Below are 16,597 nucleotides of genomic sequence, written 5' to 3'. Positions count from 1 at the left end.
TTTCCTTTGGAAGACAAAAGCACAGGCATTGAGTGGACTCTGAATAGAAAGCAAATAAACCCAGGAAGGCAGGCACGATTAAGAAAGGTTCAGTTTCTTAGGTTTATTTACTTTCTGCCCTTCTCCCCGCCTGTGCCCCGCCCCCCTCGCCTTTTTATACATGGACTAGATTTGTCAGCCACCTCCTTGCTTCTGTTTTCTCTGGTCCTGCGTGGAAATGTGTGCCCTTCCCTATCACTGAGTTCTACATATACATGCGTGCACACGCTCAGGTAGGTGTGCGGCACATTCTTCCGTTAGCACCTCCTGAAGCCATTCAGGTGCTTCTAGTATACGGATTAAATGGTATTGTTAGGGGCTTTGTCTTAGATGCTAACCTGATTCTTGCACATTCTCAGTGTCGGTTTTGCCAGGTCTCCTTTACATCATTAACTGGAAGTGAATGAAGGTAATGTGGCTTATAAAGAATTCAGTGATGCCTCTTTTTTTTTGTCCTCACCCTACTCCCGGCCCCCAGATACACATACTGAGTTTCCAGACGGCTGATGAATGATTAGGAAACCTACTTTACAGCATAGTTCAGGGAAGCCATATGGAAAAAATATATATAATACAAAAAATATATATATAATGTAAAAGTGATTTATCAGATCTGGACCCGTTTTTGAGCCATTCTAGCCAGAAAGAATTGGTTTGAAAATCTTGGATAAGGTTTCTTGCTTATTATTTTGGGGGCTGAGAACATCCTTGTGCTATTATTTCTTCTGAAAAACAAGTCCACTCCTGGCCCTCTTGTGAATTAGCATAGAAAGTTTTGGTGAACACCAATCCTACTATGCGAGGTTCACTTATTCTTTCAGCAAACATTTATTCAGCACTTATTCTAGAGCTGTTCTAGGAATTAAATATGCACAGAAGACTAAGCCAGTATTCTAGCTTATAGAAGTTACCAGTTAACGTGAAACATTTAAGGTTGTATATATAGGCGTGTGTGAATGTGTGTGTGTCCTGACAGATATAGAGTTCAAGACTGAGGAGCCAGAATTGTAGAGGGACCTTTTTAGTCACCTGTATTACATGTGATTCAGTAATAGACACTCGGCTGCATCTTCATCATCAACAATGATCAACAGGTTCTGGCAGGTGCTGGGGTCACGAAGGTTTATAGGACCCAGCCTCTGCCCTCAGGAGGCTCGTTGTGTCATGTGGAAGACAGAAGGTTTATACGAAGAAAGATAACACAAAGTAGCACATATTTACTGCCAAAGGAAAGAAAGATGGGAGAATTGATATCCTTTTCATCCAGAATGGGATCTTTAATTTTTTTTGGACATAATTTTAGACTTACAGAAAAATTGCAATAGGTCAGAGAATTTCTGTATACCATTTACCCAACTTGTCCAAAAATGTTAACATATTAACATTTGCTTTATATTTCCCTTTCTTTCTCTCCATATACAACTCATGCACATACATATTTTGTTTTTATGAAACACTTGAGCATAAGTTACAGACATGATACTCCTTTAATCCTACACACTTTAATGTGTATTTACAAAAAATAAGGTTGTTCTCTGACCCAATGGTAGTATAGTTATCAAAATCAGGGTGTACATATTGACACAATAATGTTATATAATCTACAGACATTCAGATCTACCATTTGTTTCAAATATTTTCTTTTTGGCAAAACAAAGTCCAAGATTATGCATTTCATTCAGTTGTCTCTTTAGTTTCCTTTAATGCGGAAAGATTTCTAAGTCTTTCTTTGTATTTCATGACATTGACATTTTGGGGGAGCATTCAGCCCAGCTATTTTGTAGAATATTCTCTAATTTGATACTTCTGTTAATGTCTAACATTTCTTTATTCAGGTTATGTACTTTGGGCAGGAATACCGTAGAAGGGATGTTGTATTCTTCTCAATATACCATGTGAGGAGGCACTTGTCAATGATTTGTCCCATTTGAGACCAAGTAAATATCATGTTATTCTTCAAACCTTATACCCACTAGTTTTAGCATCTATTGATGATTCTTACTTGAATCAGTTATTACTATGATGGTTACCAAATGGTAATTTTTCTAGTTTCCATCATTCCTTCTACATTTATTGGTTGGGATTCTACTGTAAGGAAGAGGTTTCCATCTCCCTCTATATTTGTCTGGTGGTTTGTTTGTTTATATCAATGTGGACTCATGGATTCTGATTTTATTCAGTAGTTTATAATCTTTTAACATCTTTATTTTAATGCTCATATTGTCCCAGATTTGGCTAGTAGAGTCCCTGCAGGCTGGTTCCTGTGTCCTTTTGATATGTCCCCATCATTCTTTGAGTACTTCTTATACTTCCTGGCGCAACAAGATGTTCTAGGTACATCTTGTATTTTCCTTGTTTCACCTCTGGAGGCATTTCTTTAAAGAGCCCTGGTTTCTTTTAGTGAGGAATGGTATTTAGAAACCATGGGTGCTAGGTGTGCTCTTTGTTACTGGAGTACCATTGTTTATAGTCCCCTTCAGCAGACAGAGGTAGTAAATAGATGTATGTATGTGTACACACATTTACCCACATACTTCTATATCAATTTCTCTATCTGTCTGTGTGTTATCTATATTGAAGCCTATGAGTTCACATCGATATCTTCAATTCCAACCAAATACTACATGTTTTATTCTATTTTCTCCCCTTTCCATATTTGTAACTCTGTTCTCTGAACACTGAGAAACCTGGTACCCATTATCCATAATATATTTATTTAATCGCTCATTCCTAGAATATACACAGAGTTTCAGAATTGCTAACCCATGCTCTGAAACAGGCATGACTACTACTAACTAGATTTCAATACTGGTTTGAAATTTTTTTGTTTTTGTTTTTAGCCTTGAGGACAAAAACACAGTGTTCAAAAGTCCAGACAAAGCATACACTGAGGACCATCCTGTGGACACCCCCCACCCCCCCATCCCTGGGCCTGCTGTGACTCTGGGAAAGCCATTTTTTGGATTGGGACCCTTGCTGCTTTCTCCTAAGACTACTCCTCTCCTGTTCTCCCTAGCGTTCTCCGTGATCACCTCCGTTGCATTTAGGGAACCAAGAATCTAGCTTTCATCTCAGTTCTAGGCTGTGATTGTGAGGACTGTTTATCAGTAGTTCATGTAATATGCTTGATGTAGGACCTTTGCATGAGCTCCATCTGGTCCCTCAGCGGTGAAGCCTCAGGGCACTGCTCATTGACACATGAACTTGTAGAATTTTCAGCCCTGTTTGCTAACTCCCGGTTCTGATGGGCCTGCTGCTTCTCCTCCTTGGCCTTCTTCACTCAGATGCCCTGGCCTCTCTAATAGCTCTTTTGCATCATCTCTGACCTGGACATTTTCTCCTTTCTGTCTGGGGATGGCTTCCAGATTCCCCTTCCTCTGCCCCATTTAACCCTCTTTCCACACACTCATTTTATTTCTCTCCTTCCTCCAGACACATATAATATGGTCAGCGCTGCTGATTCCAGCTGTTCTGAATCTTGCCTACAGCTTAAGTTCAAAAACAGATGGACCCAAAGCATCCTAGATGCTGTGCCAATATCTACCACATGAAAACAAATTACTGAAAAGCATCAGGGAATTTTAGAATAGTTTTGAGGTTTGAGTCTCTGTCTTCTCAGTGGTCCTCCCTGCCCGCTCCGCCATCTCCCCCTGCCCCCTCCCATGTTATATCTTGCCACCCTTACGTCTCTTCTCCATATGCCTCGTTTGGCAAGGGCTGGTTTCTAAAACCTTAGCCCCTGTGTTCACCCTCTCTATATGCAGATAGCTCTAACCATTGGAATGAGACTGTGTTGACAATCAGGCTGGGTTGTTGCTCTTTTTCTAATTGTTTTTGCCCTTTTTGAATCTTCCATCAAGGACTAAGGAATTTCTGTCCTTTTGGTCACGTAGAGAAAGTGAGGCTGCGTCTCTCTGTCTTTAAATGTGGGTATTGACAGGTCAGAGAAGTCGCTAACTTGGGAATAAAGTATATGTTCCTCTAATGACCTTATCAATAGGGGTGCACAATGGTGCCAGTCCCACAGGCTGCCCCTGCGTATTCTAGACAGGGAGCGTGTTCCTCAAGTAGCAGTGACATTGTGCCCACACCGTCGCTTTCAGAATCCTTATTCTTGGAATTTGCCATCAGCTTTCTCCTAGTGTTCTGTAGAACATTGTTTAACTTCAACATTTCTAGTCACCCTAAACATAAGGGGAAGGGAATCAGCATGGTGGAGCCACATATCTTACAGGTGCATCTTGCAGACACTGGCTGTCGTTTACAGAGCATCAGGAGAAAGCTGTTGGCATAGTCCAGTAATATCAGGCATCTACTGTGACCAGAGTATTAGACCCTGTAGGAAATGTCCCCAAGAGAAGTCCTCAGGGACCCCTGACTCATGCAAAGTAAGATGTGTATGTACATAACATCCTCCTCCCTCCCTCCCTCTATCCCTCACTCCCTCCCTTCTTTCCTTTCTCCCTCTTTCTCTCCCTTCTTTCGAGGTGAATACTTTGAAGAAATCCTCAGATTCTCAAAAGGGTCTGGGGTGTGTAATCACCCCCCCCAAATATCTTATATTGCAAGCTGGAATACAGACATATGTATATTTTAAAATAAATAACTAACAACAACATTTTTGTAAAACAAAACCTAGGTATCTTTGCTCTATGTGATGTACTCTGATATTTTCCACTTTGTTCTGTGTTATTCTGTTCCATTGTTTTCTGTTTCATTTTCTGAAAAATGCTAGCTGGTGACCCGCTAAGTTGACTTTTTTTAACCCCACTAATGGGTTGTATCCCCCAGTTTGAAAAACATTACTTTTAAGAACATTGGTTCTTAAAATTTTGGTGTGCATAAAATAACCTGGGATGGGTATTTAAAATGCAGACTCTTGAGCCTCACTCCACTTGTAGCAAATCAGAATCTCTGGCAAGAGGGGCACAGGAATCCAGATTTTAAACAAGCACTACAGGTGATTCTGATGCAAGGTGAGTTGGGGTCCTGAACACTCACACTTAGAGAAACTACTCTCTTATGGACTTAGGAGTGTGGCTGCTCAAGGCTTCAGGTCACACACTTGCCTGGAGATGGTAGATATTAGTGAGAATCACCTGAATCCAGACTGAGAATTTTCCCCTTACAGAGTGATCCTGGTCACCCACACTCATTCCTGGACCTTGCTGTCCTTTGATCGTCCTCTTTTCCTGATATCTGTTATGGCCCTCATGAAGGCAGAGAGGGAGTTAACTGAGGCCACAGAATAGGGAGCGAAGGAACTGAAGGGTCATTTTACAGAGTGGCTGGGGTGTGGCTCAGCCCTCCAGTAGGTGACCACAGCCAATCCCAAATTAGAATTGGGTGGGATTCAAAACTACTTTTCCTATTCACTTGCCTTTCATGTGTAACCACATGCAGTGTGTCAACATGCTTCCCGGCGCCATTAGGCACCAGCAGTTTTGCTCTCTCTGGGTTCATGGACCCTTGGTATTCCTGTTATGTGTTGTCTTAGAATAGCTCTGTGCTCTGGGACTTGGGCAGCTGAGCATTGCCCATTAACTCTTTCAGCACCAGTGCTTTATAGATGCTAAGAGCATCTTAGTTGAAGTAGAGCAACAACCACAATAAAATAAGAAAATGATTGCTAGTCAAGACACCTGGTTCCTTGCCTTGTTCTGCCATTATCTCTGTGACTCCAGGCTCCCTGAGCCTCAGTTTCCTCACTTAGAAAATGACAAGTTTGTTCTAGACTCTAGACCATCTTGAAAGGCCCTTCTAGCTCTGAAATACCAGGATACTATTTTTTTTAATTAATAAATTATATTTATTTTTGGCTGTGTTGGGTCTTCGTTGCTGTGTGTGCGCTTTCTCTAGTTGCCACGAGTGGGGTCTACTCTTCGTTGCGGTGCGCAGGCCTCTCATTGCAGTGGCTTCTCTTTTTGCAGAGCACGGGCTCTAGGGCACACAGGCTTCAGTAGTTGTGGCTCGCGGGCTCTAGAGCGTAGGCTCAGTAGTTGTGGCGCACAGGCTTAGTTGCTCCACGGCATGTGGGATCTTCCCAGACCAGGGCTCGAACCCGTGTCCCCTGCATTGGCAGGCGGATTCTTAACCACTGCACCACCAGGGAAGCCCAGGATTCTGTTTTTTATACCCTCTGGTGTTTCTCTTTGCACTTTAAAAGTCTTCCCTTTAAAGCCTCTCCTAGGTCTCCTCTCCACAGGAGATTCACTGAGGTTGGGAATTTCCAGAGAACCAGATGATAAATTAATAGCAACAACATGTTTTCCTATTTAGTGCACGGACAAAGTATGAAATTGATAAAGCAAGTTCATTGCAACTTGGGTAATAAGGCCTGGGAATTTGGGGACATGTTTGTCTTTTTAGACATGACTCTAGCTACTTTGTTTTGTGTGTGTAAATACATTGTATGGACTGCCAAGTAATAACATAGATATAACAATAATAACACATGATGATGATACTGATATGTAGGTGTAGAACATTTTATGATTTTTTTTTATGGACATTACCTCATGTGATTTGATCTTCATAATAGCCATGTGAGTTGGGCAGGGCAGGTCTGCTGTCCCCATTTATTTTTTTTTAAGTAGATGAAGAAATGTTGAGGTCCAGAGTGCATCTGTGACTTATCCAAGATTACCTGGCCAGCAAGTGGCAGAATTAAGACTAGACTATAGGTCGTAAGCATGGTTCAGAGTGCTTTCCACAGAATACCACCTTGCTGAGATGGGGTATCATTGTTCATCCAGAGTCCTTATAGACCAGTAGAACTCAGTAACCGACTAACCTGGAAATTGACCAAGGCGTCTTTTACTCCACCTGTCCCTTTAAAATTTTGCCAGCAAAGTGTCGGCATGGTTAATAATATGCTGTAATTTACAGCACACAAACCAGTGGGTGAACAAATTCAGTCACTCAGCAGCCTCCCAGATTCATGCTGCAGTAGTTGATTAGGCAAGATTAATGGAGGCCGAAGATATTAACTATTCATTAAATGAATTGTCTTACTGTGCTCTACATTTAACAGGATTTCTGTGGCTGTGATATCTGTCATTAGTGGATAATGATTAACTACCCACCCATTGTTGGTGATAGACGTTCATCGAGTATTCCAAACTATCCCCTGTCCTCAGGAGGCTTCCTTCCAGTAAGCAAGATAAATATCAAAATAACACATGAGAACTGATGATGATGCAGGCCGCAGACCTGATGACTATTTAGACTTCATTCCATGTAGCTCTATAGTTTCACAGAACCAAATCATTTTACTTTATTTCTCCTTTCTCATTGTTATCATGAGCCAAGTAAGGAAACATATTGTCTCATTAACGGGTATTCTGGAGGGGGAGGTCTGAATCTTAGGGATACCCTTTCTTCTCAAGTGGCTTGTTGGTACTTGACATGCTAAAGGACCATTTGCCAGGCAAGAGGAGTTACTGGCTGTAGATCAAGCTTCTCTACTCCTGCCTGGTGCCTGAGAGATGCTTGCTCCCAAGGTAGTGGTTACTGCTTTGAAGATGTGTGTGGATTTCTGAGTGACATCATTCCAGTTTGGCACAAACAGGTATTTATTTTTCTAGAATGAACTACCAGGAGTAAGCCAAACTATCTGTCTCAGTCATCTCCCAAAATTTCATTCATTAAAAAAATCTGCTAACACATCTGCATGTATTTTTTTCTCTCTGTGTGTTTGTCATGTGCTATAATTACTTATGGGGTTTCTGGTGACATCTTAATTAACTACAGAAGAAAAAACTGAAGATATAACTGTAGAGTTGTTTGCAGGTTATTCTATGGAATATGTGGATCTAACTTAATGTAGATGGTTATAAAATCTTTTTAAACTGAGAAACATATATGACTCTTTTGTTCCTTGGTCATCAATCACATGTCTTTTGCTCTTGCTATGATATTTCATTTTAATTAAGTGAATTAGTCAGCTCAGACTTTTGAAAGATCACAGCCTATTTGGGGGGGTGGTTGACAGGGGAAATTTTAATACATAAGTAAATTTCTAGGCCCTTAGTTCTATGGATCATATTGGCATAGTTTTTGTTCTCCAGCATTTTGGTTGTACTCAGAGTACACAAGGAGGGTTTAGTAACCTCTTTGTTTGTACCTCCCTATAGTTCTGAGAATGCTAGTGGCAGGACAGGGGATATAAATGAAGGGAAGGACCCAAGTCTGCGGAAGCCATGAATGGGCTGGTGGGAAGGTAGATCTTCTAAGTCAGCCAAATCAGGGTTTCATGATGGGCCATCCAAGCCAGTGTACACTCAAGCATCAAGACTGGGGTAGGATGTGGGTTATAGCTGATCGACAGTTTAGGAGCAGGAAAGTCATATCTTGGATCCAGGAGGTCTGTAAACATGGGAGAAGCAGGTCAGAAGCAAGAATTTTGCTCCCTTTAACCCTCGTGCCCAGAACAGTGCCTGGCACATAGTGGTGCTCAATCAGTATTTGTTGAATGAATGAACGAAATAAGACTTTAGAGATCGGGGACTCAGAGAAGAAGGCTGGACAATAAGCTGTCAGAAATCTAGGCAAGAAATTGGGATGGAAAAGCTTCAAATCTTGTGTCGACCCTGGCCCCCTGCCCCCACCAAACCAAGTCTCTTCTCACGGGGTCCACAGAGCTGTCTTGAGTGAGCCTCTAACCTTCTCTCGCCATGAACATGGGATGGGGTGGGGGGTGCTTGAAGGGCAGGCCAAGTCTCTCACCTGACATAAATTGATGGAGATATTTCCATTTCACTTCTACAATGGCTCAGATTTGGGAACCACTCCCAGTTCTCTGACCTGACTCAGAGGAACCTTGGCCCTACAGTCATTCAGGAAATAGTCATTAAGATGTCAGACACGTGCTAGTCCAGTTCTCAACTTCAAAGCAGATTCCTAAGCTCCCGGATCTTGAATATGCCATTATCCCAAGGGTGTGGCTGGGCTCCTTGGAACTAATCCAGAGCCACAAGAATTCCATTTCCATACAGCTCTTCCCCCAAATCTGATTATAGGGGACAGTTTAGACTATTTTGAGTAAGGTGGGTACACCACTGCTTGAATCCTTTCTAATCATCTGTCTAGGCTACTGAAGACAATTTGTGGTATTAACTTGTCCCTGAAAATTTGAAAGCTGGTTTCTCCATACATAGAATATACATTTTTTGCCTTTGGCCCTTTTTTCTTTCTGTCTCTGAACTCTCCTACTCTGATCTCATTGCTGGCAAAACTGAAGCTGTAGCTGTGATAAGCCCAGGGAAGTGTGCCTGCCCCCTTCCTGCCTGCCCGCCTGCCTATCTTTGAAAGATACCTCCAGGCTGCCACTGTACCACTGGGTCACCCAACCAGCAGCAACTATTATAGGCAAAATCTTTTTCAAGTCAGTTCTCACCTTGGTGATTTTTTCCCCTCCTTCTTTTAACACCTTCCGCAGCAAATCCCAACCATCCTCTGGCTTATCTGGGTCAGCAAGGGTCTGATTTTATGCATGGCACTGTCAAGCCATAAATCCGCTGCGGCTTTGCCTCTCTATCCAGCCGGTCTGCTTCTGTCAGCATCAGCAAAATGCATAATAGAAAAAGTAAGCCAGAAAGGCTAATAACACTCATCTGAATAAAGTAATCTCTTTGGCTGCCTCAGTTCACTTCATTTTAATCAAGGTACCAGGCAGGAATTTAGGTTTAAAAATCTAGCCTCCTCCTTGTCACTAGTTTCCTGTCCAACTATCACTAAATGATCCCTTTTATTTATTTTTTATCCTCCTCATAGTTGGGTACTCAATAATCCATATTGAATGATGTATTTGTTTAACTCATCTGGGTGTTTGTATACCCTCACATGTATGTCTGTTTTTAAAAGTGAGAAACCGCATTCTTCTTAGATGTATTGACATTTGCCATATTTATATACAGACTGACAGGTTTGATAGGAATGTTGGGAAAGGGGTCTCGGTGGAAGCTGCAGAAGCATCTAGGGTTCTGGCAATCTGGGCTCCCTTTGGCTTCTTTCCTGTCTACCTCAGCACAGTTTCCCGTGTGGAACGCAGGACTGATCCTTCCACCTTGCCCCTTGGCAGAAGGACAGTGGAAGATTAAATTCTGCTCTCCTGTTGGTATCTCCCTCATGTCTTCCCAGAGACTTACAGCTGCTTGCTTAATTGCCTGTTGCTGCGGTCTGATCCCAACCATTATTTGCTGAGGGCTGTGCATTTGCAGCAGGCTGAGCTCTTGGCCCTGACCCAGGGCCGGGTGAGGAGCATGTTGGAAATTGATGAATGCTGAATCCTAGTTTGTTTGGAAATAAAAATAATAATATTTCTTCACATTTGTATAGTGCTTTACATTTGAGCCACACAACAGCCCCATGAGGTGGGCGAGTCAGAGACCATTGGCCCAAAAGGAAACGTACCTCAGTAGAACAATGCAGAAGCTCAAGCCATCCGGTAATGCCAGGCTTGTGTCATGCAGCCCATCTGCAGAGCTGTGAACATAGTCATCATTAATTAAATGGCACCTTAGGCCAGGAGAGCGTGCAGGATTTTACAGTCATGCTTTGAAGATCTTTGGGGAGCTAGATGTACAACAACAGGACATGTGTCCATTTTATAGATGAGACAACTGAAACTGAACAGAGGGGAGATGGAAAAAAGGGAAGTGTTCTGTCAAGGCCAATTTGGACCTTTATGGAGTTAGCTCTTCACCTTAGGTATTTTATTATTTATTTATTTATTTAGCAGTACACGGGCCTCTCACTGTTGCGGCCTCTCCTGTTGCGGAGCACAGGCTCCGGACGCGCAGGCTCAGCGGCCATGGCTCATGGGCCCAGCCGCTCGGTGGCATGTGGGATCTTCCCGGACCGGGGCACGAACCCGTGTCCCCTGCATCAGCAGGCGGACTCTCAACCACTGCACCACCAGGGAAGCCCCGGGTTTAGCTGTTTTAGATCATTTACAATGATCATTCTGTGGATGCATAGTTGGCTCGTGACTTTCTGAGCCTCCTTTTTCTCCTGTTTTTTTTTTGACTCCAGAGTCATTCCCTCTCAATTACAGTATTACGTTTTCTTGATCTTCCTCCTGAAAAAATGTTTAAGTAATAAAAATACTTCTGGATATTTTGTCTGCTTTTTAGGGATTAGTGTTTGAGGAGGTTTGCAGCTGTTCAGCACATGCCTAAGGGATGCAGACCCTTTTCTTTAAATGCCTAAGTATCACACAACCTAAGACTCTGTGGGTGGGGGAAGTAAGGAAACTGTACAAACAAATGATAGATGGAAAAGATATAAAGACAAATTTCAATCTCCTGACCAAACGAAGCTCTCTTGGCTCTAGCAGCCCCAAATAAAATCAGGCTGCAAAGCTGCTGAAGCAGGAAACCACTCTCGCAGAACCTTAATTTGCTCCCTATGAAATCACGTCTCGTTGACTTGCTCATTTTCCAGCCTGAAGTGTGTTTCGCCTTTGTTCACGGTGGCTGGGAAAATTGCCTCTACAGTGGAATTGTGTTCCCCTCCTACTGCATGCCCCACACCTCTCCTTCCCCACCACTATCCCAAAATAAATAAATGAATTAATTAAGACACCTCCGTTGGAAGGAGAAATAAGTCTGAGAAAGCATACAAACTCAAAGAGCCCAAAATATTGTATGAAAACTACAGTAATCGTAAAAAACTGGGAAACCCTGGGAGAAACAGACAACAGGGTCTAGTACTTTCTTTTAGGGCCATAGACTCCTTTTTTAAATTGAAAATCTTACATAGAACTCCCATATATGCAACAGATCAAAGCAGTGTTTCATAGGTGTAAATCTACTTTTAAAGTGCCAATTTATAAAGAGTACTTATTACAGAGTTAATCAGTAGAAACAATGAGGCTGGGTTTATGAACCCAGATTATGAATCAGAGTTGCAGTTTTATATCAGTTTCAGCATCCAAGTTATTTCAGGTTCTGGTTTGGGTTGCTCGATATCAAGAAATCCCGACTCATGCAGACTAGTTGTCATAATCTTGAGATAGTTTTAAATTGATTTAGATGCTTGAAAAAGAAGGGTGTTTTCTGTTTTAAAGTTGAATCACTGACATTACCCAGAAGCTATTCCTATTCTCCTTCATCAATATTAATTGGATAAATGGAAATGTATAATAAGCTTTATAACAACTGATAATGAAATGAGATGATATTGAGCGTGTATATCCTTACTACCCAACTGTGGTCTACCATGAACTCAGCATAGGCCCCTAAGCCTTCTGTGGCACGTAATTGAACTTGGCCACTGTGTCTCAAATCATGTGCTCACCTGAACAGCTTTACTCAAGGAGGCACACAGGTTGAATTCAAAACTAAACCTGTGCAGAGCAGCATACATTCTGATCGATAACATGTTTTCCAGCAGTCTGGATACACGCATTGATTCTTTATTCCAAAGCTTGCATATAACAAAGCTCACCTCAGCAGCCCATGAGACATTGTGGTGGTATCTACTGCAGGGAAACTGGGTCCTGCGTCCTTTACATATTTCAGTGGCGGTTGTTCATTTGAATGGGTATATTACAGTTGTTTGAAACTGAAATATGATTCTCTGTAACTCCAGCATTTCTCAGAACACATTTTAAAGCTTCTGCTCCCTGAAACTAATAATGGCTGTCCCACCGCATGCTGTAAGAATGGAAATAAATACATGTGGTAAAAGTTTTTGTAGCACCTTAGAAATTTTTAATAAATATATATTTATGAATGTTAAGTGATAAGGCATTTTAAAAGAGTCCCACTTCTGCCCATCCTTCTTAACTCATCTTTGTTTACTCAAGGGTCCCCTTGGTATTTATGTTCTGCATCACCTTGCATGGTATTGAACCGGTTTTGCCTCTCCTGCCTCACTTGTGATCTGTGATGTACATTGGTGAGCTACGAGGCCCCTTGTTCATACCTTTAACCTTTTGTTATATTATAGGTCTTTCTTTGTCTCCCACACTGTACTGTGACATCAGCACTTTTATAACCACTAAAGCTCCTACTACTGTACTTTGTTCATTTAAGATACAAGTGTTTATACATTTATAAAATTGAATTGTAGTATGTTTTTATGTGTGTAAAGCACTCTAGGAGAAGAACAAAGAGGCACCACCAACCCACATTCATCTGCAAGAAACAGATTGAAACCATTTGTAAAGTTAAGGTCATGGGAGATCTGCCCTTTTAAAAAGCAAGTGTAATTGCCTGGTATATCCCATGCTTACTGAGGACATGGATATCTTGCCACCCCCCAAAAATTAGATTACTTAGGATTTTGTAACTGAGACTGATTTGGAATCAGTTTGAAAGTTTTCTTGCAGTGGAAATATCAAATATTGCTGAATGCTTGTGCGCAGGTCTCACCATTTTGAGTTTAGGATTGTTTCCTATTTACCTTTTTTTTTCCCCAGATGCTAGAAATTTTGAAAGGAGCGGACTAATTACATGTATCTCTCTCTCTTAGCTAGTATATATTTTTAATTTCCATAGAAATCTTTTAATTTCCCTAGAAAGGTAAGTGGATACAGTTGTTCCCACAGTGGTCAGCACATACATGTTAGGGATTTTGACCACAGAAGTGTGGTGCCTGGGGCAGCGGGTCGGGGAGGAGTGCAGTTATAGAACAGTTTCAATTTGGACTCTAATATTCATTCGTTTGAAACAGCCTGTTGGTGCTGGTCAGACAGATATTTTGATTTAATGGTGTGTTCAGAAGCCAGAATAGGTGTGGCGGGATTATTTGTTAATAGTTACCTTACGACTGAACTGAAAGAGCCCTTCTAAGTTGAACTCCATGCTCTACAAGTCACAGGTGCCTGGCAGCAGGAAGGGAAGTGGTGCAGACTTGCTAACCAAGCCACTCTCAGCTCACTTTCTTTGCATTAAGAGTGTGTCTGTAGGGAGGGGAGAGGGGAAACGGGAACAAACTGGTTGTGATACTTTGCAGTGATTACAAGCATTCTCTTTTCAATTACAGGGCTTGTTCTTGAATGCCAGCATTGCCACTTTTTAGCTATGTGACCTTGAACAAGATATTTAACCTTTCTTAGTCCAACTTTCCTCATCTGCTGAATGTGGTTGATAACCCCCACTTCATCAAGTTTTGTAGAGTTCAAGTTAAACAACATGAGTATAGGGCCCAGCCATGGGCCAAGTATACAGTAAGCGCTTGATAAATAACCCCTACCTTCTGTTTCTCTCCTTTAAGAAGTCCAACTTGCAGATGTAAAACTTTGTGTTGCTTAAATTAGTGCTGTGAGCTGATTATGTAAGTAATCAATAATTCTTTTGGATCACAGCGATTTCAGTAGAAATGAACATCTAGGTTTGGTGCTTTACTGTTCCACTCAGGTTGTAGACATCTTTGGAACACATGTGTTCAGATACGGTTTATGCTCTTGGTTGTATGGGACATAGAAAATGGCTCAATCAATGAAATCTAACCTCTGTAGATGCGTTCTGTGAGGCTGAAGAGTTTTCGGTGACCTTTTTATGGCAAATGCCTCCACAGTTGTCTTCATTGAATCCTATGAGAGATGAATGTGTGGGGATTTATTTAGTCTGTAGTGTAGATTTTTGTCTAGAGACTAACTTTTCCCTCTAATCCTAGACAAAAACCAAATGATTTAGTGGTTGAAGTCATGGAATTTGGAGTTAGACCTCCTAGAATCATTCTAGTCAGCACAGAACTGTGGTTCTGGTCCCTGACTCCCTCTTACTGTCTCTGTGACTCCTTACTAGCTGTGGGCAAGTGACAACCTCTCTGAATGTTTTTTTTTTTTTTTGATTAGTAAAATGGAGATAATGGTAGTTCTTTTTTGACAACAAAATGATGGAGCTTAGATGAGATAATGCATATAAAGATTTTACCAAGTTTCTAGAACATAATAGATGCTCAACAGATAATCCTGCTTCTTCTAATCCTCTTTCCCTCTTCCTCTCTCCTCCTTCCCCTTTTCATTATTCTTATTTTCTCCCTTTTTCCTCCACTGAGTTTTTAGAAAAAGAGAAAACTAGAGGTGCAATTTCAGGAAAGACATCTTTATTTCTGGTTGGGCTCTGATTGCTGCGATTTTGTGACATGGACTGTAGTCATAGATGTTGGCCCTGCCTGCTTACCAACACTGATTTTTTTTTTTTTTTCTTGCTGTTTCTCGCAGGAAGGATCAAAATGTTCTCTCTCCAGTCAACTGCTGGAATCTCCTCTTAAACCAGGTGAAGCGGGAGAGCAGGGACCACACCACCCTGAGTGACATCTACCTGAATAATATCATTCCTCGATTTGTCCAAGTCAGTGAGGACTCAGGAAGACTCTTTAAAAAGGTAAATAGCTATTTCTAGTCAAAGACACAGTCTTGTAAATAAAAGAAAGAATATCTTATTGGCCCACTTAAAAGGCTTTCCATGGGTCTTGCCCTGCCATGTACTTCTGGAGAAAAAATTTGAATTGGCTCTTTTTCTTCCTTTCTGAGTTGAATTTATAGTAGCCCTGAGAAAGTAACCATTTGCAAGGTACAACCCCAGGACTGGCAGCATAATTCATAATTTGCGTATATTAATAATGACTGTGTTTGGTTGATTTCCTAAGTGGTTTGTGAAGCTGTTGAGATGTGGAAACCTTCTGTGTCATTTCATGATTTATTCTTCTAGTTCATTTAGAAAATCCATGTATGTTTATGTTTTTGGTTTAGTTCTCTTTCCAAGTTCTCATCTTGGCCAAGGTGAACTCATGAATTTGGTTATTCTTATCATGACGTATCTTTGTCTTTGGGTCCCTGAATGCTTTCTTCCTCTTTTTTTTTTGGTACCCCAGGTGGAATTCAAACCCATCCCTGAATGCTTTCTGAAGCTCAGTTGTTTGTCACAAATCCTTGGGTGTATGTCGAAAAATTTGACTAAGGAAAAACTCAAAATTTATTGTGATAATCTTAAGAAATTTATACCAAATTCACCTTACCTGTCAGTAGTGGAACTAGCCTTTTGGAAACCCAAGAAGCTCTTTTCTAAGCTATCTCAACCTGAGCTCTTAATGGAGTCATTTATTTATGACTTTTGGTTACAAATGGTGGCAAAAGCCCCAACCATTGTACATGATATACCATGTCCAACATTCAAGCTCTGACATCCCCAGAAGACTTTTTAGAAGGTGAATAATCTTCCCACAATTGGTATGTAAAAAGAGGATATATAGAGGGCTATCATTAATTTCATATATAGGGAATTCACTGGTTCGCAGTTGACAAAATCCAGTGTTAAAATTTGATGCTGGGAGAGAATGGACTTCAGTAAATAAGACTGTGGTCGATAGTAGCCTTAGTTCTTCGTCAGTTTTCTAATTCTTAACATTAGGAAGTATACAGATCTCAGTACGTCTGGAATTAGAACACAATTTCTTCTGTTTTACCAGCATGAAAAAAGAACTGCTTTAGAATCGTCCATCTACATAGTTGCATCTGTGAAGGGGCTTTCCCTGTGTCTTACAGACAGGATATTAAGGGTACAATCATCTCAGAATGAAAAGAAGGAAGAGAAAGATAACTCCT

At 41.2% G+C, this 16,597-nt stretch overlaps 1 protein-coding gene across 1 annotated transcript in view; it reads left to right on the top strand.

The window, feature by feature from the left end:
- The window catches only part of SRGAP2 (SLIT-ROBO Rho GTPase activating protein 2), a 235,465-nt gene that overhangs the window by 103,655 nt on the left and 115,213 nt on the right, over nucleotides 1-16,597 (top strand). Inside the window, exon 3 of the mRNA XM_082654624.1 lies at nucleotides 15,215-15,377. Coding sequence (XP_082510750.1) covers nucleotides 15,215-15,377 — 163 coding nt within the window. The remainder of the gene's footprint in view (nucleotides 1-15,214; nucleotides 15,378-16,597) is intronic.

This window comes from Grampus griseus (assembly GCF_964374135.1).
Source record: "Grampus griseus genome assembly, chromosome: 1".
NCBI lineage: Eukaryota > Metazoa > Chordata > Mammalia > Artiodactyla > Delphinidae > Grampus > Grampus griseus.
Note: the sequence above shows the minus strand (reverse complement) of the source record. Positions and strands in the feature narration are given on the sequence as shown.